Raw genomic sequence first — 27,807 nt, forward strand, 5'->3', positions numbered from 1 at the left:
TTTTTTTATATAGTGTTAATTTACTTTTATTGTATATATGTGAGCAGATAAATTTAAATTGATTAATATTTTATATGAAAATCTATATTCAAAATAACGTATCGTAATGACTACGGCACGTAGAATCATGTAAGGTAAGTTATATTTTAATTTCAGCTTTTATTACTATAATAAGCATACATGCATGCAGGCTCTGTTGATACAAGCGATATGAAATTGTTATGTATACAGCCTTCTGTTTTCTAATTTTTATTATAGTTATTATTATTATTAAAGATATGTAATACATAAAGTAAGTAAGTAAGGTAAATTAGGGTTGCCTGGAAAAGTTCGCTCGAAAGCGATAAGGCCAGTCGCCAGTTGCTTTTCATTTAATTTTGTCAATTGTATTATATTTCTGTATACAACGAACTGTTAATAAAGAATTAAAGTTAAGTGTTTGGTTGGGTCTTTGGTGTAGGAACCCCCATCTTGGGTTTGGCTTTTTCCAGCGTAAATCATCTTTGTTTTTATGTATAAAATAATACAAGTCTTTGATCCAAATGGAGTCTGCAAGATGATCTACATATTTCCCACGAAGTTAATCTGATTTACATGTGGGGTTGCAGTACCACAACACGCACAAGATAAAATTATTCTCACCATATTTACGTTTTACGTGTGAAAGTGGTACTTTCTATCTGATTAAAACAATTAATCAGTACGAATCAAAGCATTAAAAAATCTCGAATTAATCACAGTTAAATTTTTTTCATTAAAAATTGTGCCGTTCACATTTTGGTGAGAGAGAGGGTGGGGGGGGGGACGCGCCTAAAATTCCTTTAAGAAAATTAGAAGAAACAGTGTACCATTTCTATAAAGGCAGGCAACGCACTCGCGAGCCCTCTGGTATTAAGGATGTATGGGTGGCGTAGTATAACTTAACATCAGGCCTACCTACCCGTTTGCCCCTGTTCTAAAAAAAAATCATATCTCATGATCGTGATAATGCCTTTTGAATTATTGGAATATCTCAATACATCAGGTATTATTTTTCCATAGATAAAAAATAACTATGTGGAGGGTCCTTCAAATAATTTATGATCACATATTTAATTTATTATGAGGGTAATAAATTATACTGTGCGCGAATAATTGTTACAATAATTACAAAACATACATAAATATGGCGTAAATTATAAAATGGAAGAGAACGTCAGTCACACTTTATTTATTTACACTTCGTTGCACTGTATTTTGTGCAATTAAAATAATAAAAGAACGGCAACTGGCGGCCTTATTGCTTTCGAGCGATCTTTTCCAGGCACTGCGTGTCGCCGTACTTAGAGTTGACTATTAAATTTGACTAAATACTAGATTTATTAATGTTAATTTAATAATCGGTGTTACGAAACATTACACTCGATTTCTCAAAGTTATAAATTATTTAATGAAGGGTTTTTAGCTCTCAATTGGATTACAACTAATCTTTAAATACTCTGTGTCCATTTATTTATTTAAAGCAAAGATTCCAAACAGTAATTGTAATATTTATACTAACTTATTATTTTTTAATAAATAAAAAAATATATTCGTCTCTTAGTCTTTTCAAGCCTGTCACAAATATATCCAGTTGTGGTGCAGCTAAGGAACTACTAAATTGACTCGAGTACACTATTAATTAGTTGAGCATAAAGCGTCAAAGCTTATTACCAAACTTTTAGTAGAGATATGATATCGCAATAAATTAGTATGTAGTATTGACACTGTGAGGCCGCCCTTACCAGTTTTGGCAGCGGTCAATGTCGTTTTGCAATAGGATGCAGAGGTTTTTATTAATTAGAAACTACCTATCCTTAGTAGTTAGTACCTATAAAGTCCTTTCAATTCAATAGAAAATTCTCCACAATAGCTTTGACGTGATTACTAAAATATACGCAGAGATTTATGTTCTACAGATCGCAAGTGAAATAAAGTCAGATATTAATATGGCCCAAAAAAATTTTCTGTTTAGTGGATTTAAGAATAGTTTAGATTGTGTGTATATGACAGCGACTGTTTGGTCCGCTAGTTTCTATGTTAGTAGGAAATATATGTTTTTTTCATTCAATCCTTTTCCTGATTCATTCCTTGAATAATGTATTACGCAGGCAATGTAGGTTGAAGCCTATATTTTCCGAAATGTTTTGAAAAATAAATAAATGCCCAAGTGTGGGAAGCCAGAATAGCCTTGCGATTCTGTAACTCACATTTCGAAACAATAAACTACAAGCTCCCTCCTTATCAGAATGCCAAATGGTAAAATGACTGCTTTACGACTGATTTGAGCGCGACCGCCGCTGTGAAAACCGTTGTGAGAGTTCGAAAAGTGAGTTACAGAATCGCAAGGCAGAATGCTAGTAAGATCGTATAAGTCAGTGTACCAATTAAGTTGATAAAGCCACTAGTAAGTACAAAAACCATATAATTTTTTAACAGCTTGGCCAAATTTTTTACAACTTCCTGTATTCCATTCGTGTATAAATAATTATCTGCCCCAAATATGCTGGTATCAAATTATGTGTATGATTGAAATTAATTAATAGATCACAGGTGCGAAACCTTAATTACCACAGTTTTTGCCAGGACAGTTGCGAAATTCCTATTGAAAAATCTATCAAAAACATGTATTAAATATACTGATATATTTATTAATATACGAAAAGTTTATTGGGATTTTAATAAGTAAAAGGACATAGTATTATTATCTATGGAACTACTGGACCGATTTAAAAAAATGTCCATTACTGAGCGTCATAGGCATGACATGACGTATCAGTCCAGCGAGATTTAGCACTCTGTGGAGCAAGAAAGTACTAAACTGGTGCCCTAGGTACACTAAAAGAATAGGGGGAAGATAATTTAGAAGGTGGATAGACCCGATTAAGGAAACAGCAGCTGGTACGTGGCAGAGAGTGGCACAATGCAGATAGGAATGGCGGGATCTGGAGGAGGCCTTTGCCAAAATCGGACAATATACAGATCTTAAAAATAATGAGATGATAGGAATATAAATGTGTTTAAGTGTAAAATTATCTGAAATAAAATGTTATTATTATTATTTCTGAATCACTGAACGATAGTAAACTGTGATAAAGGTGTAGTCAATGGTACTAATGGTAGATAATCGGAGTCGCGTCGCGCATGGCAATGTTGTGGCCAGGTGCGCTTCCGAGAGACGCTTCCTTCCCTGAATCAGTGCCCAATAGGGCTGTTGCGCTTGACCAACATCCAAAAATCATTTGGTCTCCACGATATTACCTACGTGGCGCTCACCGAAGTATTTCCGAACCAATTCAACTTAGGGTCCTTCAAGAAAAAAACGTACCAATTCTTAAAACGCCGGCAACGCACTCGCGAGCCCTCTGGCGATGTGAGTGACATAACATCAGGTGAGCCTCCAGCCCGTTTGTTTCTTTGACTAAAACTAACCTGACGAGTAGGAGAGCATAGAACCCGAATCATGGCTACTATTTTTGAACAAAACTGTTGCAACCATGGTAACGAGTACCTACTATTTTTAGTCCACAATTTATAATATGCTTTCTTTCTGCTTCCAACCGTAAAAAAGTGCAAAAAAGCCTGAAAAGTGAATTTCTTAAAACCCCCATGAGGTTTTTCGATCGAACGAAATATTGAAAAAGCCAATAAGATTTGCATCACCACGTAAGGAAAAAGAAAAAAAAGTTAAAATTAAAATTAAAATAAACCGTCCATAGACTAGGCATTCAAAGTTATCAATACATTTAATAAGACTAATCTCAAAGACATTGCGCAGCCCTACCCTCTGGCAACTCTATAGTCTATTGTAATAGACGCACGCGCATCCCATACACAAGCAATCTACGTTCCGGTCACACTACACTTTGTGTTAACTTCTCAAATTGAATTGATCTTATCAAGCGATCAATAATAAAAAGACCATTATGATTTTTTTCTTAATACAATTGCGGGTTGCAATGATTCAGAAACGTTTAAGACTATAGATATTCCATCAAAAATTGTCTTTAATACTAATACATTTAGTATTTTATATAATTCAAAACATTTACGGATTGGCTATAATGACTATCTGACTATAATGAGTAATCTGTATACAATTCATGAGTTTATTATTGTAAATTGTTACTTATTTAATTTAATTAAAAAGTTTGACGTTTACAAACGTCATACGGACTCGTTCGACGCCATCTTGCCTAGAGAAGCGTTTTGGCGGGTTCTTGAAATTGTATTTATTTAATCAGAATTTTTAAAGCTCAATAGTATGAAAATACCATTTTCTGAAGGTTCAATCACTATTAAATAATCTGAAATGGTTTAATTTTTTTAAACATCCCATTAATAAATCAAATTGAAAATATACATTTTCAAAGAGCATTGCAATAGCGTGCCAAAAAAATGAAACCAGATTTTTTCAATAAAGAGGTTTTCAAAGTTATAACGTAAATTTGTCACGTATCTCAAGAATTGTTTTACAATATTGAGTAGTTCCCCGTAACTCGCAGTTTGTTAATATTGTAGCCGCGCGTGCCAGTCGCTGATTGATTCACTGGAAATACAATAATTTACCTTAGAAAAATTTCTAACTGACTAAAATAATTAGAAAAAAATATTTTTGGGTGGCTATTTTAAAATTATTACAATGATTATAATCATAATTTTATGTCGATATAAAGTATATCTTTTTTAAAGCTATATGTTCACTAATGAATTAGTGTCATTTCTATTGTTGACATATTAATTCCTGTGATTTTCAACATATCCTTTTCCTATTGTGCCTTTCCTAATGTCAGGAAAAATGATCGTATTCTGATTTTCGTCATATTTACATTTTTCCATACTTGGATTGCCTATTGCTTCTTAGCGATTGGGCCGCCCTTTGGCAGTAACTTATGTAACCTATTGTTTTATGTTTTTTATGGTAACGAAGTGTAAATTAATAAATATACTTCTTAAAATAAACTATTTTGCATATTCTAAGGTCGTTTTCATTTAATTAAATTGTCTGACGTAGTTTGTTTACTTATAATCGTGTAAAGTAACATGAAGAGAATTCTGGCATTTTTTGTAAACATTTTTGATGAATTCTTTTAAACCGACTTGCTACAGAAAAAATATCCTGAGCCAAAATATATTATTATTTAAATAAATTTGAAACTAAGGTAAAATCTGCATATAAATCTTTCTGTAACATTCATATTGCGTCCTACTCAAAAATCAGAACTTCGAACCGCGGCCTCCCCTACACGGCCAAACAATAAAAAGTGATCGGCAAAAAAGTCAAGAAGATTTTTTAACTTTTTTAAATTAAATAAAGTTAATGCTAAAACTTAATAACCAGTGTGACGAAAATCGCAGCTTGAACCCTTCTGGGAATTTTTCCTTGAGCTTTCCACGATATTTTTAATAAAATTTTGAGGAATACGTTCCCACTCTTCTGCAATGACCCTTTTTAGCTCCCTGATGTTTTGTGGAGTAGGCTGCACGGATCTTACTCATCTCTTAAGAATATCCCCGACATGATCAATTGGTTTGACATCAGGAGCTGGCCAACCTAAACAATGGATCCCATGTTCTTGCATGTACGATTTCACGTCGCCAGAACGGTGCGAGCATTTTCGTACATAAAAATGGAATCTTAGAACCAAAATTTCCTTAGGTGCCCTATTTTTCTGTCATGTAAACCTTTATAATACATATTTTAATTGTAAACATTAGAGGCTTCATAGCCTAGCGGTCTTATGAAGTGGCAGCAGCTAGGTGAGGGGGTACCGGGTTCGATTCCCGGTTCGAGGGCAAGTTTTAATTTAAATTTGTTCTCGGACTTTGGGAGGGTTGTGTGGTACCGGACGAGTGCCTAAACCGTACATGGAGGACACGGTCGAATTTCTAAAGACGAGTACGAATTATAAGAAATCCTATACTTGACACTGGCTAATGCAGAAATCGTGCCAGAGCAATAAAAAAAGTTGACAACAACAAATGACAGTTGATTACTTTTGTTTTTTTTTATTCTAGCTTTTTACATTACATTCATTTCTCAACAATTAAAGATTACGCAAGTAGCATAACTGGCATTCTTTGGTCACATACATTCACTTGTAAACTTATGCATGTGATAGTCACTAAAAATATAATTGTCATTCATGTAAAAATTGACCAAAAATTCTTATGAAAACTTATCCAAACAGAAAACAGACTTGTAATATATATCTATGGTTCGCTTTATAGTAACAAATAAATAACTATATCCATATTGATTAATCAATATTATTCGTCTGTTTCCCGGAACAAAGAGCGTGACAACAATGCATAATTGATAACAAATATAAGTTAATATGTCTGTTTGTAAGCTAATCGCGTGTGTTATTAAATCACTCAACGACACCACGATGAGTTCTTCTTACTTTGTCGATTCCCTAAATTATTCTCAAGCGGAATACTAATTTGACTAAAACATTCCTAGATCTTTTAATGAGATCATAGATAATAAAACCGAAGATTGTTTTTCTTTTTTATAATTCTATCTTTCCTCTATGGTAAGACATTGACACCACCTGACACCGCGATATAAGGTTAACTTCAATTAGTCATATGTCATATTCGACTGGCAATAGCGGCAAACTTTGTTAATAACCGTAGACGGACTATGGTATAGATCAGGCATCAGCGTACAGTGAGATAGCGAATGATCGACATATGTCATATTTACAGTTTTAATTCATTGAAGATTGCTTATTATTGACCAAAATACACATTCGAATGAATAATTCTTGAACAAAGTTACAAAATAAGCTACTTACCGATGAAAGGTTATGTTTGTTTCTTTACGTTCACTATAGCTTTTACAGCCAATTATGCAACAATTCACCATGACTGATACTTTACATACACCTCTTATAAGGATAAAGTCTTAAAATATGGATTTGACTTGGGTTTCACCGATTTATCAGTAAGCGGTGAAAACTTGTTTACCACCAAGGGCTCGGTGGTAAACCAATAAAACCAGACAGAAGAACTGATACTCTGTTTCGCTCGCACTTAAGTATTTCACGTTAATGCCTTCTCTCTTTAATTATTATTGTTATTTTAGAAGCTTATCTAGTTCTATACTCTATCTACGTTGTATTGTCTTTGATTGACATAACTTTTATTCATTTAATAAAACACAATTTTGACCGGATTGAAGTTATGTATTATTATAAATTTACAACTATTTGACATAATTTTAAATTTATCCGACGTTTCGCGTGCTTTACAGCGTGCGTGGTCACGGTGACTGAAGACAAAAGATGTTGAATGTCAAAAAGTATCACAGCTGCAGAGAAAGTTGAATTATCTGTATTTATTTCCCCGGAGTTGGTATCGACTAAAAGATGGAGGGTTTTGGCAAAAATGGCTCACGGTGTCCTCTATTTTCGCGGATTGTGTTTCTTTTTTTTTTTTTTTCGCGGATTGTGTTTCTTTTTGAGATTTTCTCTGCAGCTGTGATACTTTTTGACATTCAACATCTTTTGTCTTCAGTCACCGTGACCACGCACGCTGTAAAGCACGCGAAACGTCGGATAAATTTAAAATTATGTCAAATAGTTGTAAATTTATAATAATACATAACTTCAATCCGGTCAAAATTGTGTTCTATCTACGTTTATAACCCCAAAGAGACCGACATCCCGTGTAACGTTTGGTGGCATAAAAAGTAAAAATAAATATTAATAACCAATCAGCAACAATGATGCTATCACCTATGCAAAAATATTAATCGACAGTGACCGACTGTGGCATATAAAAACTGTCCATCTGTTTATCTGTGGTCCCGTTACTGACATTTACCTTCACCTTTCCTGTTCGCCCCCTCTGTCACGCGAACATACAAACACACATCATTCATTTGCACTTGATATTTAACACTTAATTAGTTATATTGCAGGTAACAAATGTTATAAAAAAAATGCTAGGTCTCTTTCATTTTGTTTCTTTCAAATTATTAAGATATATGTGTATGTAATGGCTTTTGTATTGACATTTCGAATTTGAAATTTTTACTTCTTTCCATTAACCTATAACCTCTAATTATAAATTATTAAGTGAAGTAAGTTTAACAATTTTGTCTTGACTCTTATCGGTGGAATAAGTACATATTGTTTGTGCAATGTGAATATAAAACGCAGACCAAGGAATAATACTATGGTTTTGTAGGAAAATAATTATTCTTTTGATCTTTAATCGTTTAAACTATGAATTAAAAGTTCAATCTATACTACAATCAATAATAATATATCTTCAATCAATAATAATAATTGTTCAATCTATAATAATGTCATCTTTGAAATTATAATTTTAAATAAATCAATGGCGCTACAACCTCTTTTAGGACTTGGCCTCAGATTTCTGAATCTGTTTCATGATCATTTTTAAATCTAATAGGCAAGTAGGTGATCAGCCTCCAGTGTCTGATACACGCCGTCAACTTTTTGGGTCTAAGACATGTCGGTTTCCTCACGATGTTTTCCTTCACCGTTCGAGCAAATGTTAAATGCGCACATAGATAGAAAGTCCATTGGTGCACAGCCGGGGATCGAACCTACGACCTCAGGTATGAGAGTCGCAAGGTGAAGCCATTAGGCCAACACTGCTCTTAATTTATAATTTAGAGCAGTGTTGCAAATTATAATTTTACATACATATAAGTGTACGATTTCTTGGTACGTCCCGGCTTCGCCCGGCGGAACTTTTTCTGAAGATAAATAGATAAAGCCTATATAGGATATACATGGGTATCTTTGACAGAGATAATGTAGCATTCTAAACATAAGAGAATTTTTGAAATCAATCAATCGTTAGAAACTTTTCTTTATAATTTTAGTATCGAATACGCGGGCTATAATGGTTTTATTTTATTCCGTATTAGGCTAACGCAAGACGCTTAAACAGGTCGTTATTAATTAGGTTAATTTCCAAGCAAGGCACGGCACGAATACGTTCGTTCAAACCGAGCAGGTGTCTTAATTGACGTCATCGTTTACTAATTTTTTTATGCCTTCATGAAGTCAGAGGGAAGCTGTACGGGGGGAGGAAAGGGGGTTAAGGGGAGAAGTTTGTTTGCGGACGCGAGGCCTTTTGTTTATTCTCGAATGAAATGTTATTAGTTCTCGACAAATACCCCACATTCTTGTTTCAGAATTAAACTGAAATGCTTTTGCGAGTTTTATAGAGCGAGGTCCGCGTGCGGGTACTGTTTATTCTCATCGACATTTGTTTGTTACCATTCCCGGAGGATCACGTAGGAAAATATTGTTTTACAATGTTTGCACTGTATTGCAATATTATCAAATAGCTACTTGGTCAAATCGCTTGCTGGAATATAGTCTAAACAGTTGGTTTATGAAACATTCAGTACAAATCGTTGGCTGTTTTATAAAACGGACATAAGTGATTATAAGATGTGCTGCCATAGTTACAATTTAAAATATAACGTTGCTGTTACCATGGTAACAACGGTAACGTACGGTACGGTACGTATCTCCCTCCTGGTTTCTTCTATCTATGCTTACCATAGTCTTTATGTATGATGATTTTGATATTTTAAAAGAGTACCGAGAGTTTTTTACGACGGCTTTTTCTCTCGGGTAATACCCTCTGTCTTATGAGTAGGGATGTCTACCTATACAAATTTCAAGAGGAATAAGTGATACCTGTATCTAATATTCCATAATTAACATATTATATTTTATTTTCTTCTATAACTCTTCCCACGGTTCTCTTTATTGTCTGCCGTATGTGTGCCCGATACGGCAAACCCAAACCTTTGAGGTGATCCACCTGACACATTCACTAAAAATCAGATGGCCCTATTTGACCAACTTATAAAAAACGTAGGCGTTATTCGTACCACTTAGGTACGTGTATTTTACATAATGCTTATAAGGCAAATTTTATTTTCTAGGCAAAACGAAGGCCCCTTTGTCGAGGTGTCGAGTGGAGAAAATTAGTTCAATTGGGTGTGTAAGAAGTGCAGTGAGGGAACTTTACAGTTATCAAATGAGGTGATGTGGAAACCGGCCCTGATAGCCACTAGTCTGGGGTTGGAGATACTTCTCTTTACGGCTTTTTCACATTCGAAATTAAATAAAAGAACTATTTAATACCAATATTTGAATGAAATAACGTTTTCTGTTTTTATTTTGATGTAATTATTACGTGATTGATAGAGATTCTGAAAATACTTGGACGTCCGCAGACTGCACAGTGTTTTGTTTTTAATTTACTAATTTTAAACCGAAATAAATGCAGTCAATTAATTTACACATTACTGACCTAGGGCACGTAAAATGAATAGCACTGACCAGTGACCACTTGAGTATAATGGTATATTTTGACTAGTTCTCTTATAAGACTTATAACGTATGGTAATATATGGAATGCATAAAACGATTGTTTATTGAATTTCAGCAGTTATTATGAATTCAGCTAACGTTGTGTTACACCAAGTACCAAATTAATATTTATTGTGAAAATTTAAGTTTGATAATGTGTGCAATGAAATATCAATAGAGTCCGGCGGCCGAGCGGAAGTCGCTCGAGCCTTATCGAGCCGCACATTCACTCAGCCCATCTACCGTGCCCCGTCCCCCCTGCCCCCCTCTTCCCGAGACCCCCTGCCTCCTCCCGGAACCCCGCGAATTTACAATGTAGGCGACTCACACCGCGATGCTTCAGCGGAGGGCGGTTTTCCCTCGCGTCGGTGTGCGTACAATTTTCTCGCCTGTAAATTCTAATGCGAAGTGCGACGGCGATAAAAAATGAGTAGCTCCAGCTCTAGCGTGAATATATTAGAGCGAGAGGGCTGGGCGCCGCCCTACGCCGCCCGCCCGCTGATAAATATGTATTTTACAGTTGAATCCTTTGTGACACACACATTGCTCACTTTACATATATATTTACATAACATACAATTGGCTCCTGACATAGATTATAGATACTATATTGTATTATACGGTGAAGTAAATTATTAAATAGAGTATAACATTTGATTAGCATATTATGAATAGGTAATATTTACCATAGACTAAGAACATAACACCTAAATTAGACCATAGACATATGATATTTTTTTAAATAATAGAATTTAAATGAATTTGGCATAATTAATTTCTAACACCACTTGAAGTGTTTACAACAGAAGGGTTGCTAACAATATCTAATGGCTAATTAGTTCCGGAGGGGCGCTAAGTGGTGACAAAGAGGCTATAATTGCAGCAAAAAACGTTAGAACTTGTTTTTGTCGCATGTGCGTCTTTCTAACGCGACCCACACCTGTGAGGCACGAGACCAACGTCGCTAAGGGTTCCTATTCACTTGCGATTTAAACACGGGTATTGTTAGGTTCCTTTGAATCTTTCTGATGCCATTTCATAGAATATTTAATAAAAGATGTAGGCCGTTGATAAAACCTCTTTAATACAAATATTACATACAAAATATAAAATTTATCTCTTTTCATATGCATCTACGCCATTGCTTGACCACTACGATGACTTCACGGCGTCTGTCGTGCTCCGTGTCTTTTGTTCTAAATTTAAAATCTCATGAAAATCTTTACTAACAGTTTAAAAAATGGCGGCCACTTCTATGCTCTATGTCTTCTAAGTCTATGAAAGTCTCATGTTCACTACTTTGTCTTCCGAGATTTCGGAATTAACATGTGAAGAAATATCAATTATTTCTTTAGTAAAATTAGGTATAGAACGTCTTAAGACAGGAAGGCGAATATTAATCGATTACGGCCTAAACGTTTCGTGTGTAAACGCCCTTAATAATATCAACCCTTGCCGTGTCACGTGGTGGTTATTTTTTATTAGATATACCTGCTGCGATCAGCTTACTTAAAGGGCGCTATCAATATTAGATCAATTATTTTATTCACATTTTCACCCTACGCATTCTTTCCATACTTAGAACACGTTTTTCTTTTAAACGAACCATATTAATTTCGGTTCATACAAGTACATATACCTTCGTACACGACATTTATATGTTTATATATTTGCTTAACTCATGCCCGTTGCCCTAATAATTGAAGATTTATATGTACTTAATATGTAATGCAATATAGTCTTAATAAATAAATAAAAATGACTCTTTCATAAGGAGTACTATGTTTGACTAATTTTGCCTTAAAAATATTAATACAGTAAGTAGAGTTCAAATACTCAAAGATAGTTTGATGAAAGATAGAGTACCTATTTATATTTATAAATCCGCTTATAGTAATAGTATCTATCTATCTATATATATATATATATATATATATATATATAAAAAATTAACCAACATTTATTCTACAGCGAAGCAGTGTGTCCCGATCGTGGCTGCACTACCCAGAGTCGCGGCTGCAGCGACTGCTTAATTCAGCCTGCCCATCTAATTGTCTGCCCGATTACCCGTCATCATGTCTGCCCATGCGCCCTCACTCGCCGGACTCGCCTATCGACTGTACCTATGCTGCAGGTATGCATTCTTAGTTAAAAACCTGGAATATATGGTACGCCTCTATAAGTTTCTCGTTAGCATGTGCTTAGAACTTAGAACGAAAAAGACAGAACACATGTCCTGATTTGTCATATGTATTTAAAAATATTCTAGAAAGTAAGAATTGTATATCTCAATTAAGTCAAGAGTTAGTCTCAATTGTATAAATTTAAAACAATTGAAATATGTCAATTTTGAGGCTTGATATTTCACAGATTTTGAATTTGGAATTCTATAATTTCAAACGTAGTTATAAACATATAGAGGTAAGATGTGGAGTTTGAAATTTCAAATTTCGAGTTATTTAATGAATAACGTAATCTATGGCAGAAACAAATAATCTGTGCAGTTTGAGATTTGATACTTCACACAGATTTGAATTTGGAATTCTATAATTTCAACCGTAGGTATAAACATATAAGCTGTGGAGTTTGAAATTTGAAATTTCGAATTATTTAATGAATAACGTAATCTATGTCAGAAACAAATAATCTGTGCAGTTTGAGATTTGATATTTCAAACAGATTTGAATTTGGAATACTATAATTTCGAACACAGACGAATGGCTAGTTCTAGGATTTGTCATGTATTTGCGTATAATTTTTGAATGATCAGCATCATGTCAAGTTAAAACATTTATCAAAAATGAAACCCCGGAATTCGGACTATACGCCATGTGGGTCAGGCCGTGGTAACAAGTGTACAGTTCTGGTACTGACGTTAATTAAGTTTGCAATGTACCGTATCAGGAAGCAGCTGCAACGCTCCGAAGGTCAACAGCAGATCTGTAGGTCAGTTACTTGCATATAATTGAAACTGGTTCAAGTTAACGGCGTTCAACAAGGTCAATTTGTTCTTCATTATAATCAATATCCATTTATTAAATATTACAGGCGCATAACGTTTCAAGTCTTAAAGGATTTAACAGGTATTGAAAATAATGTTCAGTTCAAAATTCTATGGCCTGCCATGTATCACATTATATGTTTGTGTCAAAACTTAATACAAAATATTTAAAACAGACCAAAGAGTTCCGACCTCATACTGCAACTATGAAACACAAATTTCTGAGGACTATGGATATAGACAACCAAGGGACAATTATTTCCAAAAAGACATCGAATATTTCGCAGCTAGGAAGAGTTTTTTTTTAATTTTAGTATTTTTTCTTTATTTTTGATTTATGTTTCCCAACGTTTACACCTTTCCTGACAACAGAACATCAATTCATTTTTTTATAGTTAGTTGGTTTATAATATTCATGGATAATGTAATAGTGAATACATGTTGGTAATGGGACCAGTACTATTCGAGTTTATTCGTCACAAACATATAAATTATATACATAGCTAAATGTTTAAACATAATTTAACGGCAGACCTAAAAAGGTATACGTATTTTTACAAAAATAGGGGTGAAAACTTAATATTTTGACGGAGGTTTTACCATGAAAACATTCACTGAAGAAGGATTTTTGGAAGTGAAAAATGGGTGACAGGGTCAAGATTAATTGACACTTCTGATAGTACAACCCCAACCCTTACAGCAGCCGGCGCCCGCGCACAACTGGACAAACCATCTGACGATACACCGATATAGAGATCTAGAGATATCGTTTATTTCGCTGTACTCTGCGGTTCCATAAATTCGGCCATAGCACGATGTTCTTTAGCCTAAAGCGTTTCTCAATAAAAATACTTTTCAATGTTTCGTTTGATATATGGAATCGCGGACTTTTTAGTAGATGATGATGTCTTCTATAGAACTGTTGTACATCACTTTACTCTATTGTCAATAGTTGCCGCAGCGTACGCGAAACAGAAATTTGTGTTTGTCTTTTTCACACCTTGGGTTACATTATCGTAATTTCATAAAGAACCCCAGCATTTTAGAAAATATTGGATAGATTATGTTTATCTGGGATAACGTACAATTTTAATGGTGAAAGAATTGTTTAAATCAGTCAAGTAGTTTCGGAACCTATTCAATGCGAACAAACAATCGAATCTTTCCTCTTTATAATATTCGTATAAATAAGGGTTGAAAAAAAAAGTGTTTCATTGGTAACAGTAGCTATACCTAACTTAACCAATTATTTTGCCGGGATTGAAACTCTAGTAGTATTTTTTTAAAGTATTTAACTTAGTTTGACATAAATACCCAATGCGCAGGACACAAACGTCTAACCTTGCAATTAATTTAGTAAGACTGGCCTTTTTAACCATTTCAAACTACAAAAACATGTTTACTTCAATTGGTAAAAAATAAATAATAATATAACCATTTACGCTTTCTAATTCGAATGAATACTGAAAATATGCGCATTGAATTATTTTATTAAATAAGTAAAAACATATTTCAATAAATAATTATCGATAATCAATAATACATATAGTAATTATTTATTACACGCAAAATAACGCTACTTAACTGGTCTAGGCGAGAATAAAATTGGTATAATGTTGCCATATTTTATATTAATAAGGATTATTTATGTTTAATCATATTTTGATGTGAATGCCATAAGTGGAATTTGTTTTTATCGTATAATATTTATTAGTGATCGAGACTTTGGCTGGGTAAAATAAAAATGTTCTTGCATTGCTTGATGACAAAAACAGGCAAACATATTTTGAATCGCCTATTCGTACTTCATTCAAGCGCATTGATTTCTTCTAATCATTTATAATTTAGTTCTAATATTTTAACAAGTAGAATTCGACGAATTCCATTTTTAAAAATATTCGATAAGTTTGCGAAACGGTAGAATTCGACGAATTCCATTTTTAAAAATGTTCGACAAGTTTGCGAAACGGTAGAGTTCGACAAATTCCATTTTCAAAAATGTTCGACAAGTTTGCGAAATGGCTCTTCCGGTGTTTACGTGTCTTTGTTGCGTCTAATTTCGGTTACTGCTATAAATCTGCATTCGGGGTGAGGGGAGGCCAGGTGCGGGGGCGGCAGATGTCACGCGGCTGACCCACATCTCACCTACGTATTATCAACATATTGGCACGCTTAATTTTTTTGTAAGGCACACTTTAAAGTTATCGTTAACCTTTGCAGGCATTGTCAAACTATTAATTGCATTTAAATTTTAGTGCCATTAATATAAATGTATTTTTTTCAAGTTTATTTTCTTAATTTTTTTATACAGAACTGGCAATACGTTTGGCCACAATCATATCTGAAGTGAAAAGATATTGGAGGCTATTGGAGAGCCTGTCCAGGAGATGCCTATTTAACCGCCGCTTATATTAAACTTTACAATTTGTACTTGGATTAGATGTAAAATTTGATTAATAAATTTAATTCCTTACATAAAAAATCACAATTAGTTATTTTTCGAAACCACTCTGATAGTAAACATAAACATAGGAATAGACAACACAGATTCTATTTGCCCATATCATAAACAAACTAATGAATAGATAACTCATAACCGGAACATATTTTAGTAGGTAACAATATAACACTGATACATTTATTTCTAATTCCAAGTTCAAACATCAAAGTATTTAACGATGATCTAGAGGAAACATATTTGTATATATGTTTGTAAGAACAAACCTCTCCAAACTATATCAAGCACATAAACAAAACAATAATGTAAATAATGAATTAAGTCACATAATATACGAGTATACTTCTCGTTTGTTAGAGTAAAAACAAGTGAAGATCATTCCTTCGCTCAGGAATATACAAAAAACTTTAGATAATGATTATGCGGGATTCAGGTTCATCTACAATGTCCCTGGTCTAAAGTTCGTTATTTAGAAAAAAAATTCTTATTTTATTTTATTATTTACGTAGACAAAAAATCTGGTTCATCTGACGTTAAGTGAAACGCACGTACACACTGCCAGGGGGCCTGCAAGTGCGTTGCTAACTACACTCTTATCTTGAAGGACTCTAAGTCGAATTGGTTCGGAAAAACTCCAGTGGACCAGCTGGTTCCACACAGAGAGATTTACCGGCTCATTCTGAGTCAGGGCTTTTAATAATTGCTTTATTGCCAAGGTCCAAAGAGCTGGTCATATAAAGGAAATGTCAAAAAGCACTACCAAATGTTTCTATATTGTGTCCATTGATCAGCTAACAGATTTGCACCTATCTATCTAAACATACTTTGCACTATAAGGATTTGGTGCCGCCTCAATTACAGGCTGGAACAAACAGGGAATTTGAAGTCTTTCTGCGGCACTATCCGAATATTTGCAGCCGAACCTTGAATTCGAAAACGATCTTATCAATGCAAAATAGATTTATTGAAACTTAAAGCACTTTAATAACTTTACAATTTCTCCGAACAAAACCATGTTATGATTTTTTCCAGTATTTAATAGGTGTCTTCTATTTTAATGTGTTATTCGAAAATAATTAAATTACTATATCAGCCACGAGGATTGCTGAAAATAAATAAGTGGGAGTATGTTGGTGTGTATTGGGTTCAAGTTCAGGCGAGGCCAACGACCCGCGTGACGTCACACGTCTTGTCTACCAGCCACAACCGCCTACACCACATTCAGCCTCTACTATATATTTGCACTTTACCCCAAACAATCTTGTACTCAATAATCTGTAGTTATCATAATCCAAATCTTCGTCGCTTTCAGAATACTTTTATGTTCTATTAACTTTTATTTGATTCGTATTAATTCGCAGTATAGCCTTTGTTAAAATATCAATATTAGTAATAAAAACGTATAGTTATATTGGTAATTAACCTAATAATATGTCAAAAGCTTTAAAATTCAAACTAAAATCTGAAAAGGACAAATCTTTGTAGGTATTGGCTGCGACGTTTTGCATACAATTTAAGTAGGTAGAGCGATAAGGAGTGTAGAAAGTCTGCGAGAGGGCGGCGGAGCGGGTCGTATGTAAAACGGCTCGGAAAATCCATAACGCGCCGCGGAAAACCCTTTTAATATACGGCACGTAAATAAGCGCGGGGGCGGCGCGGAGCGGGGCGGCGCACCGCGCGCTGTGATTGGCCGGTCGGGCCCCGCCCCGCGCGCGCTGAAAAACTTGCGGAAAAACGGTGCGAGCGCGCGCCAGTGCCTCTCGGACTCGCTCGGTGGGCGGACGCCACTCGCGCTAGAGACGGCGCGACCACGGACCGGCGGCAGCGGCCGCGAAATGCCCGCGCTGGCCCTGCGCGACCAGCCGCTCGACTGCTCCCTGCGCCTGCGCGCCTCCACCACACCGACCTGGCGCGACCACCCCCACGGTCAGTCTCTGTTCTCTCCCCTACTGTTCGTTCGCGCTACTCACTTAACCGCCCGTGATAACTGATAGTGCTAGTGATCCGTTTCGATGCATCAATTTCTATTTGATTATCATTCGCTGCGCACAAGTAAGTAGAAGATTCATTCATTTTTATCGGTGCGGATCATGGATGTGGAAAAATACGCGAGGTGGTTCCCGTGCGCGTTCAATGTTTCGAAGAATCGCTAAGTGATTTTTAATTAATAACTTCACATAATGTGAGAAATCTTAAACTATTTCGGATAATTTGCATTAGACAATTTACTATATCGCATTGGACATTATATTTCCAATAAATACTTTTAAAGTGACTTCAATATTAACAATAAATTTCGACTTTACTAGTTGGCCCATTACTCATAGAAATCATTCCAATTGTAGTGTTCTTTCTTAACCCTGCTACAAGTACCGATAGTTCAGGTGCGTAATTGATAGCACACGTGGTGTTCACATAAAGATGTGTCAACAAGCCGATAATCCCGGAAGGGTTGTCCCCTCGCAATATTAACTCGCAAGAATCCAAAACGTCTTTGACCTGTACCCCGTAGGATCATTCAATTTTTCGTAATACGAGTAATGGTACTGATGGACTTTCGCCCCTCGCTATGTCTTTTGATAACAGTCCTTTGATAGTGCTGAATGCTCACCCCCGACAATCTTGCTAAATTATATTTGTCATGTGAATTTAAAATAATTTATGGATAGAAAAGTCGATATGCATATTAAAAATGCATTATAATTTTGATTATATATTATTTGGACTATTCTATAATAAATGGTTTGGACAAATAAACGTTTAATCAGAATGAAGGTAAATATAACAAAATTTATTACTTTGGACCGTGAAAATTACAATTAACGTAGTGCCTACTTAATTTGATCTACTTTCATACAATTAATCAGTGGTAGCATAGAAAGTAATGACTGCAACATAGTTAAATATTTATAATTTAATTTTTTCTTACCAAACTAATATAAAGTGACAAAAAAAACAAAAAGATTTGGCTCTCAATAAAATCTACTTTCTTTAACTTTGACTTTAAAATGCAAACAACAAAAATAAATTTAAGTTGTAAATATGAAGCAAACGTCCGAAATTCTGACAGATATACTATGTTTAATAATAAAACTTATTTTGTCTTTGTCGTTGTGTTTGTTGTGTGTATTACAAACTTGAATCAAAACGTCAACAGTATGTAAAGGTCAAAAGCAACCCACGGGACGGTAGCCCCGAATTTGTGTTATGATTATAGTTGATATCAATTACCAAATATAATGGCGACTTATGTCCGGTGTATGAGAGAGCGGTGAACTTTGCGGGATCACGCGAACTTACCCACGCACCTGTACACGCATTTCGATATAATAACAGTTCTCTTATTATAATTATGCCATGTGTTTTGCCGCGACCGCTATGAACGAATTTATTGTGCTACTTATAAAGCCAAAAGATTATTGCGTCAGTCAAAAACAAATGTATAAAGTTATAAACTAAATTCTTTGACGTTCAAACGTCATAATTAACATATAAACAACATTAAAATATAAACTAAAAATTAGTATAAGTAAAAAAGGCGTGAAAAAAGTCATTCAGAAACAAATGATTAAAATTTTATTATTACATATAATTATTCGACGTTTGAAACATTATTTTATGAATATTATATTGTAATATATCTTAGTAAATACTAGAAATCTAAATCTTGTGTAAGAAGGAACGCTGCCAGTATCTTCGGAACCTTGCCTAAAGGGGAGTCCCTTTTAATAATATATTTTAGTTATTGTATTATATTTTTAAGGTTATTAAGTAGGTATTACTTTTAAATTCTGTAATTTGGTTTTTAATCTTACACATCAGGTAATAAGAACATGTACCTAATCATATACTTTACAAAAATTCTGTAGATTTTTACGAGTTATTGATTTGCAGTGAGATGCTTTTTTATAATTTTACACCTTTGACTTTGTGTGCATTAATACATTAAGAAATTGAAACTCTGTATTAATAAACAATTTTTTAATTTAATAACATCTATATTTTATTAAAACGAAACTAATATCAAAATGGAACCATAAGATGCTAATTAACAGACACGTAATTTATATTGTTTAGTTACTTGATCATTAACATATTCAAATTGTTGTTATTTTTAAATATTTTAGTAATTACGCTGTAGAGCATATTATAATTTTTGAAGTCGCGACGGCCGGCGCGTACGCAACGCGAGCATTTATAAAGTATTTTTGAATAATGAGAGCTGATTGCATTAGCATATTAATAAAGCCTCATTAAAATAGCTCTGCATAATGATATTCATAATGATTGTTCTGTTTCATTGTATAATGGGGTTTTTGTTCACGGTTAATGTTAAGCGATCATAAGACTGATCTACAATCACCTTAAGCAGTTAAAATTAAAAGTTCACTGCGATTTTTCTTTAATGAAACTACTAATATACAAATTTACGTAGTACAGTGATTATCTCGTAAAGAACACTTTTCAGAGTACTTTGAATCTTAATGTGAAAAAAAGAAACTATAATTTATAATGTGCAAGTGTAATTATTAGGAGAGCGAGTAAAAAATTAATTAGTGCACAACTAGCCAAAAATGTTTGTTAAAATGAAAGCTTGCTTTATTTAGTATTTGGATAATGAAATCTGTTTTCATTAACAATTTACCTGCTTACATAATGTTTATTGTTAACACTCGGTTTGGTCGTAATTTATTTTTAAAGGAACAGGAACACATGACAAACACACAAACGGGGATAGAAAATAATGTTAAAATGTAAAAAATCTAAGCTGTATATTATATTTTTTTTGTCATGATTGGAAATTAAACGGGCTTATTATTATTATTATAAAGGATTATTATAATAGTAACTTTTAATAACTTTTATTTACCAAATAAATCTTACATCTATTCCTTCTATATCTGTTCCTTATACGTTTTAGATTTGATATATTCTGTTCTTTTATGGCTTGTCTAAGATTTGTTACAATCAACTCTGAGTTCAACAATTGTAATAGTTTTTTTATTAGCGGTTAGCCATAGAAATGTAAAGTAACTGAGGAGAGTTCTAAGAATGAGTAAGTGGAGGAAAGGCAGGACAAGCCACTTGTTAACTCCCACGAAATTCCCCGCAATTATTCAGTTATTCCGACGGGGAACTTAGACACGCATACCAACTCATGTGGGCTTTAACCGACAACAATAATACGACCAATTATCAATAAATATTGTTATAAACAAATGAGAGTTAGCCTACGTTCCAGGCTTATAACCTGACCTGACAGAATTAACAGCGGCTAAAATACACAAGTATCCGCCAACTACGACATTAAAATCTTTAGTCCATTTATACTCTGAAGCCATGAGAAATAATTATTTGCTTCTAACTTGAGGGTAATATAAGCTTCCCGCAAAATGGCAATTAGAAGTTCTCAAAAACACTTATTCTCTTAGAATAACTGTTGTAAAAAAAACTATACTACGTATTATTCGGTAATTTGCAAAATTCTGTTGTTGCTGTCTCTGTTTAAAGCATACAAATTATAGAGACAGCTATATTTAACCCCAATCGTGAATTTAAAAGTTATAGTTAAACAGTATCAGGATATTATATATAGAACTAATATTGAACAATTGTAAATTTTTAATGTTTTTGAGGTATTAAATCAAGGCTCTGTTTCAGTTAAATGATGTCTTTTGTGATAAATTACATCAATTAATCAATTGAAATTTTATTTATCCTATAAAGGTATCGAATAGATTAACGGTAATTTTATTTACATTAAATATTCATAATTATCATTTAGTATCAATGAAACTATTCTAATTGCGGACAAAATTATTGGAATGATAATATAAAATCTAATTATAAAGTCTTTAAGAACGTCATTTGTTTTTACATACATAAATTACAGAATAGTAGCTGGGGTATTCCTATGCTTATGGATCACACGATCATTTAAAAGCCCACAACAAGTACAAGACCGGGAAAACAGTTTTAACATGTATAAATAGTGTACGCTTAAGAAGAGCAATGTTGGCCTAGTGGCATTAGCGTGCGGCTCTCATCACTGAGTTCGTAGATTCGGTTCGGGATCGCATCTAAGAGTCGCTCGTACGTTGAAGGAAAACATCGTGATGAAACCTGCATCTCTAATCAAAAATCTATAGTTTCTGACAGAAGACACATTTGTCTATGATAAGAATGATAAAGACGGTTGCAATCTGATGCTTAGACCAATTAAGGGTTGTAGCGCACTGGATTATTATTATTAGCGTAAAAAATAATATTATTAAATAAAATCTATTATTATAGCTATTGTTAGTACCCACGTCGGCGTCTTCCGGATTTTCACTTATAAAACTCATATGTTGTATAAGTGTTAAACCAAATATGGTTTTAAAGTTAAAAAATAATTACACTATACGGTTTCTATTCGGTATTAAATGAAGCGATTACAATTGTTTATTTCGACACACTTTATTTGGCAGTTCTTACTATAAAACTAGTACAATATAACACTTAAATAATTAGGAGGGCAACGGATTGCTTTCAAGAATTGCAGAACTAGACATGATATATAAGTTCTATAAATAAAAATATGTCTCAGTTCTGTATGTAATAATATGTCTAAGTGTAACAAATCTAAATTGAACTATTTAATAATAATTGATTAACTTGAGATAAGCTTAGCTTACTTAAACTTTATTTAAGGAATTAAATAATTGTATTTTTATGATAATGAGTTTTAGAAACGGTGAAGTTTAAGGTTATATGCTCACTGTCAACAGTAAATCTCTAACGCACACTAAACACTGAGTAGAGAGAGGGGAATAGCGTCCAAAATATGGCTAGAGGTGCGGGTTAGAGTGAGATAGGATCTACCGCTGCCGTATACGTGAGAGCAAGAGAAGCTAGACTGGCGCCGTAACGCGTTACGTAACGAAGCGATTTACCGTCCCATATGAAGTTATCACTTCAAAATAAATATGGAAAACAATTATTGACTAAATGACTATGTAAAGAATGAATGAATCTCGTAGAAGAGCCATCAGAGTGTGTAAAGAAGTTACACACTCTGATGGCTCTTCTACTCTCTCAACGCTCTTTTACGAGACTTCCATCCTTCATGCTTTCTTAACTACCTACAATTTATGATTCATGCATCAATATTTGTTCAGTAGTTTCTGTGTATTTACAAAAGTAATAGTTTCGGATTACGTTTTTGTTTTCTATAAAGTGTGACGCCAAAATTAGAATATCTAACGAACTATATGCTTCTAATTATTTAGACGGTATTTGTCAACGGTTTAATATTTTTTTAATGTAAACCTTAAATGTCCCAGGTTCAATTGTATAGGTTTGACTTATAAAATGTACTTAAATATTTTACAAATTTTATTAAAATTCTTATTGTGATAGAGTTTTTACAGATTTCTTCTGCGATTAAACACAATTATTAACCGCGAAATATATCTTAAATATTAACTTTCAGTTAGAATGAATAAGGAAATAAGACAATGTTTTATGTAGAATGCACGCTGTGTGAGATGCCAGCAAATTCCACTTTTTAGTTCTACTGGTTTGATGATGGGAACCCATCTGCATACCTACCCACAGTACATATAAAAACCAGTGAGAATACACCCAATTTGCAAAAATATTTAACTCCACTAGCTTTCTACAGCCATAAGAGTTTGTTATTTACTGTAGACTGTGACGTGGGCAAAGCCTTTGTATACAGATTCTTTGAAACAAAAACATATCTAGTTTCTTTCATGGCGTCGCCTGTGGTCGTCCTTCGAAGGTAATTACACCAGGTAACATAGGAAACCGCCACAGTACGGGGTACGCCTGTTTTATACCTAATTAGTTCGTACTTTAGATTCTCTGAATATTTTCTATAAGTCAATAGTTTCTTCTAAGTAAACACTATGTTCTTCGTGACAGTTGTTTCTTTATAAGATTCAACTATAGAAGTAAGTAAATTATTTCCGAACCAATTCGACTGACGCTCGAACCCAATAACCTATCTCAATCCATAATCCACCAGAGATAGTAATAGATTTAGATAGTAATATTAATCCAAATGTTATAACAAGTGTGCCAATAACCAATCGAGGGATTGTAATAGCCATCTGTCGATACAAGCTATCTATGGGCGGTCGTATCGGTGTCTGTGATAGACCTTTGTATGAAAATGACAGTTGACGAAAGCTCTATTTCAACAGTTAATTATTTTAACAGATTTTAACTTACACCAGTTTTTTAAATAATTAAAAACAACTGTTTGTTATGTTTTAAACATACACGTGTATATTTTAATGTTATTTCTACGGCTTTGTTTACTTTATTTGGTCTACATTGACTATCAAATATGAGTGAATACTCGGTAAAATGGAACGACAAAGAGCATTTTATCCGTCGCCAAAAATGGATTGTCTTCGTAGGGTTTTTGTTATTGGGATGCAGATAGGAGATCGATCGACTGTCACGGTCTGATATAGAATATATAGAATAATTAATAATAATAATATAGAATAATAAATCCACAATCTCAGATTGAAAACTAGGTTTAAACTACGTTAGGGTCCTTGAAGAAAAGAGTGTACCAGTCTAGATTTTAATCACAAAATTTTAATCGCGGTTGCTATAATTAGATACAATTAATTTTCTTCAGGTTATTTTTAAAACTTTAGTTAATATGATAATATTATAACTGTTTTAAAAATATTCAGCTACGTTATAGTTTTTGTAAGACTCACGGTATATGTATAATATCGTTGTTGCTCCTTGTGTGAACTTGTGCCCATTACTGTGTCATCGATTTTCGTATATAGGGCGAGTTACGTCCGCCGACGTCATGTGCGAAGGTCTGCGTGACCCCGCCCCCCCCCAGGAAGGGCATGTTGAGGTAAATTAGGGGGGTAGTGGGCTGAGACGCAATTAACCAAAGGTCAATCACCCCACGTCTTACTAGGTGTTTACTGTTTGCGACCGACACATCTGCAGACTACTTCCGTTTAATAAATCGACGAGATATTAATTTAGATATTTTGATTTGTTTAATTATAAAATTGGAATTCAACAAAAATGCTCGGGTTGGTTTAATTATGAGCGTTCTATTAAAATAAGTTTAAAATTAAATCTAAATTGCATTTTTTGCAAAGGAAAAATTGAATTTGGAACTTAAATATCTCGCAAGACATTTAATTTAAATAAAGAATTTCTTGCTACTTGTTATAACTTGTCATCAACCGATTTAGCACATCAGTGCATTTTTGTTTTTACGGAGTGGAGAAGGTTCTATAAAATGAACGTAAAAAGTTTTCGCTCATTAACAAATTTTATGTAAATTAACCGGCATAATTTTTTGTTACAAGATATAACAATGAACGTTATGTTTTGTTAGATATTCTGATTAACAGATATCGTTGTTCATGAGATTATATGCCTTTGATATCGTTAGAATTCAGACGTATTAAAAGTTTATTCAAGCTATTGTTGAAATCCTTTTTATTGTTATATACTTTTTTTGTTTAACTGTATATTTGCTGTAATAATGAATGTAATAAAAAGATATTATAAACAAAGCTTTTCGATTTGAAGAAAGTAGTCTATAAATATATAGCACGAAGTTAGCTGAATGAGAATAAAGCGTATTAAAGTGAAGTTTGGAACAATACGGGGGCAATCGCGGGGTCGGGCACATTTCGTTTAAAGTAAACGAGACTGAGCGCGAGGGTCGCTAATAGAATTGTTGCCTCACTTCAAACGAATAAGTAATCGTCCCAAAGAATTCTCATTCGCCCGTAATCGCACCCGAAAGATAGCATCGTATTAAAGGATAGGGAAATAAACGAGGAAGGGTGGCGTTTAGTGTGCGGCCATCATTCACTGGGGCCGCAGTAAATCGCGTCGCGTGAAATAGTGCGGCGCTGGACCGGTCGGCCTTAGGGACCGGACGTAAATCCAAACAACGCGAATTTAAATCACATTAAGCCGTTTATGATTCTTGTGGTGGCTGGTTGGGCACGCACGGGTGCGCTGTGCTTGCGGAAATTGGCGACTGTCAACGCTGTCCTACTGTCTCACGTCCCACGTGCACGACTAATGAACCGTGAACTATACAAAGTCTGGCAAACTACATTTGAACGTTATATAGATGTTGTTTGAAGTCTCGATATCCCCCGATAAGACACATTTCGGGGGGGATGAATTGTAAAACAAAAGACAACTCGGTTCGCTTGATTGTGATTGGTCAATAGCACTTTTTATACAATCACAGACACACTGTTTCACTAATTTTGTAGAAACTTGCCAGACGATGAAATCGATTTTCATTGAATTGTTTGGACTACAGCTACTAGACAGGGCATAACAAACGCAAACAAAACTCTATTTCATTTTATGCATTTAAATTAACCCAACCTATTTAAGAAATTTAAAAGTGAAAATAATATGACGCAATAAGCTTTCATTTGGTCATGGAGTACATATGCTTTCGTTATCATGGTTGAAATCGTATTCAAAAACATCTTAGCACCTTTTAAATGAAATACGCATTCATTTATTTATTTATGCACTTACAAAAAGGACATATGTTATTAGGAAACGAGCGGCCTTATCGCTAACAAGCGATTTCTTCCAGGCAACCCTAGTATGGAACAATAAAAAAAGAAACACCTACAGAGGGTAAAGTATAAGAAGTGCATAAATAATTAACAGAAAAGATCACAAAATAACACGTAACACTAACTATAACAAAAATAAAGTAAAATCTAAAGAAAAAAAAATGTTAAAGGTAATCCAAGGGTTAATTGAGTCACAATTCATTCACAAGGCAAAAGAAAAATGCATTTTTTAACATCGTATGTTCGATAGTTCTGTCTGACATTATTATTGCAAGTGTTATATGCACACGACCGCACAGGTGCGACAACTGCAGTGCGAAGATAGCATCTCCCCTGGCTTAGTTTGTCGGGGTGCTTCTGTTATAACGGGACCTTAATAAATAGGTTGACCTTTGAATTGTGCGGTCAATGATCCCAAAGCCACTACATAATTGATTTGTTTCAGTTAAGCACGATAACGCTAAGTAAGACACGATCCGTCACTTTTACAGTTTTTGACGCACGTGGCGTAAAGCCCAGAGGTCCCGGCTTCGAATTTTAAATGGCTGCTTTGTTGGTAGATAAGTGTTGGCCTAGTGGCTTTAGCGAGACACTCTTTTCCCTTATGTCGTAGGTTCAATCCCAAATAGACTTTCTGTCTATGTGCTTTTAACACTCGCCCGTATGGCATGTCTTAAACCGAAAAAGTCGATAGCGTGTGTCAGGCACTGAAGCTGATACTTGCCTATTAGAAAAAAACAAATGATCAAATGATATTACTTAGTAGCGCGTTACACGTCTTTAAACTCATACCTACCAACCTTAATATCCACAATTTAGGTACTATTTTGAAACATAATTCTTCCACAGTTGAATCCGACTGAGTTAGGTGTAGGAGACACTACGTATTTATAAATAACAATTTTATTTAAATTTTGAACCTAAAGCATTAAATGCTACACGAATTCGTTACATTGTATTATTCCATAGTTTTGATGACCGAGTTGCGTCAGAGATAGTGTGAATGAAGAGGCAAGAGTGTCGGTAACAGTTATCGTTAAATCTAGATGGTATCACAGGTATCGGTGGCCGGACAAACTCGCGCACGCACCGAGTACTGTGCGCTCGACCGAAACTATGCGTTCGCGCAGTCTCGCCAAACGAATAATCTACAACTCTTCAACAATACGTATGATCTATTCAAAGTATGATATTATAAGCAATTGAAGTAGTATATAACGTCTGACTAAAAAACCTTACCCACGTTCAGCTTAAATGCAGGTGAGCCTTCGGTTCAAAAGTTACCAGCGAACGTTGGGAGCTTTGAATGATGCTTTGAAAGAAGTCTGAACCAATAACAGT

At 34.3% G+C, this 27,807-nt stretch overlaps 1 protein-coding gene across 3 annotated transcripts in view; it reads left to right on the plus strand.

Annotated features, from left to right (window-relative positions):
• LOC125055260 (silk gland factor 3-like) overlaps positions 1 to 27,807 on the plus strand; it is a 148,628-nt gene that overhangs the window by 73,342 nt on the left and 47,479 nt on the right. Inside the window, exon 2 of one of the 3 annotated variants that reach the window (XM_047657642.1) lies at positions 12,366 to 12,528. In XM_047657642.1, coding sequence (XP_047513598.1) covers positions 12,366 to 12,528 — 163 coding nt within the window. Of the gene's footprint in view, positions 1 to 12,365; positions 12,529 to 17,673; positions 17,906 to 27,807 lie in introns of those variants that run through there. The other 2 variants (XM_047657643.1, XM_047657645.1) reach the window with 2 other exon arrangements.

This window comes from Pieris napi, chromosome 13 (genome assembly GCF_905475465.1).
Source record: "Pieris napi chromosome 13, ilPieNapi1.2, whole genome shotgun sequence".
Lineage (NCBI taxonomy): Eukaryota > Metazoa > Arthropoda > Insecta > Lepidoptera > Pieridae > Pieris > Pieris napi.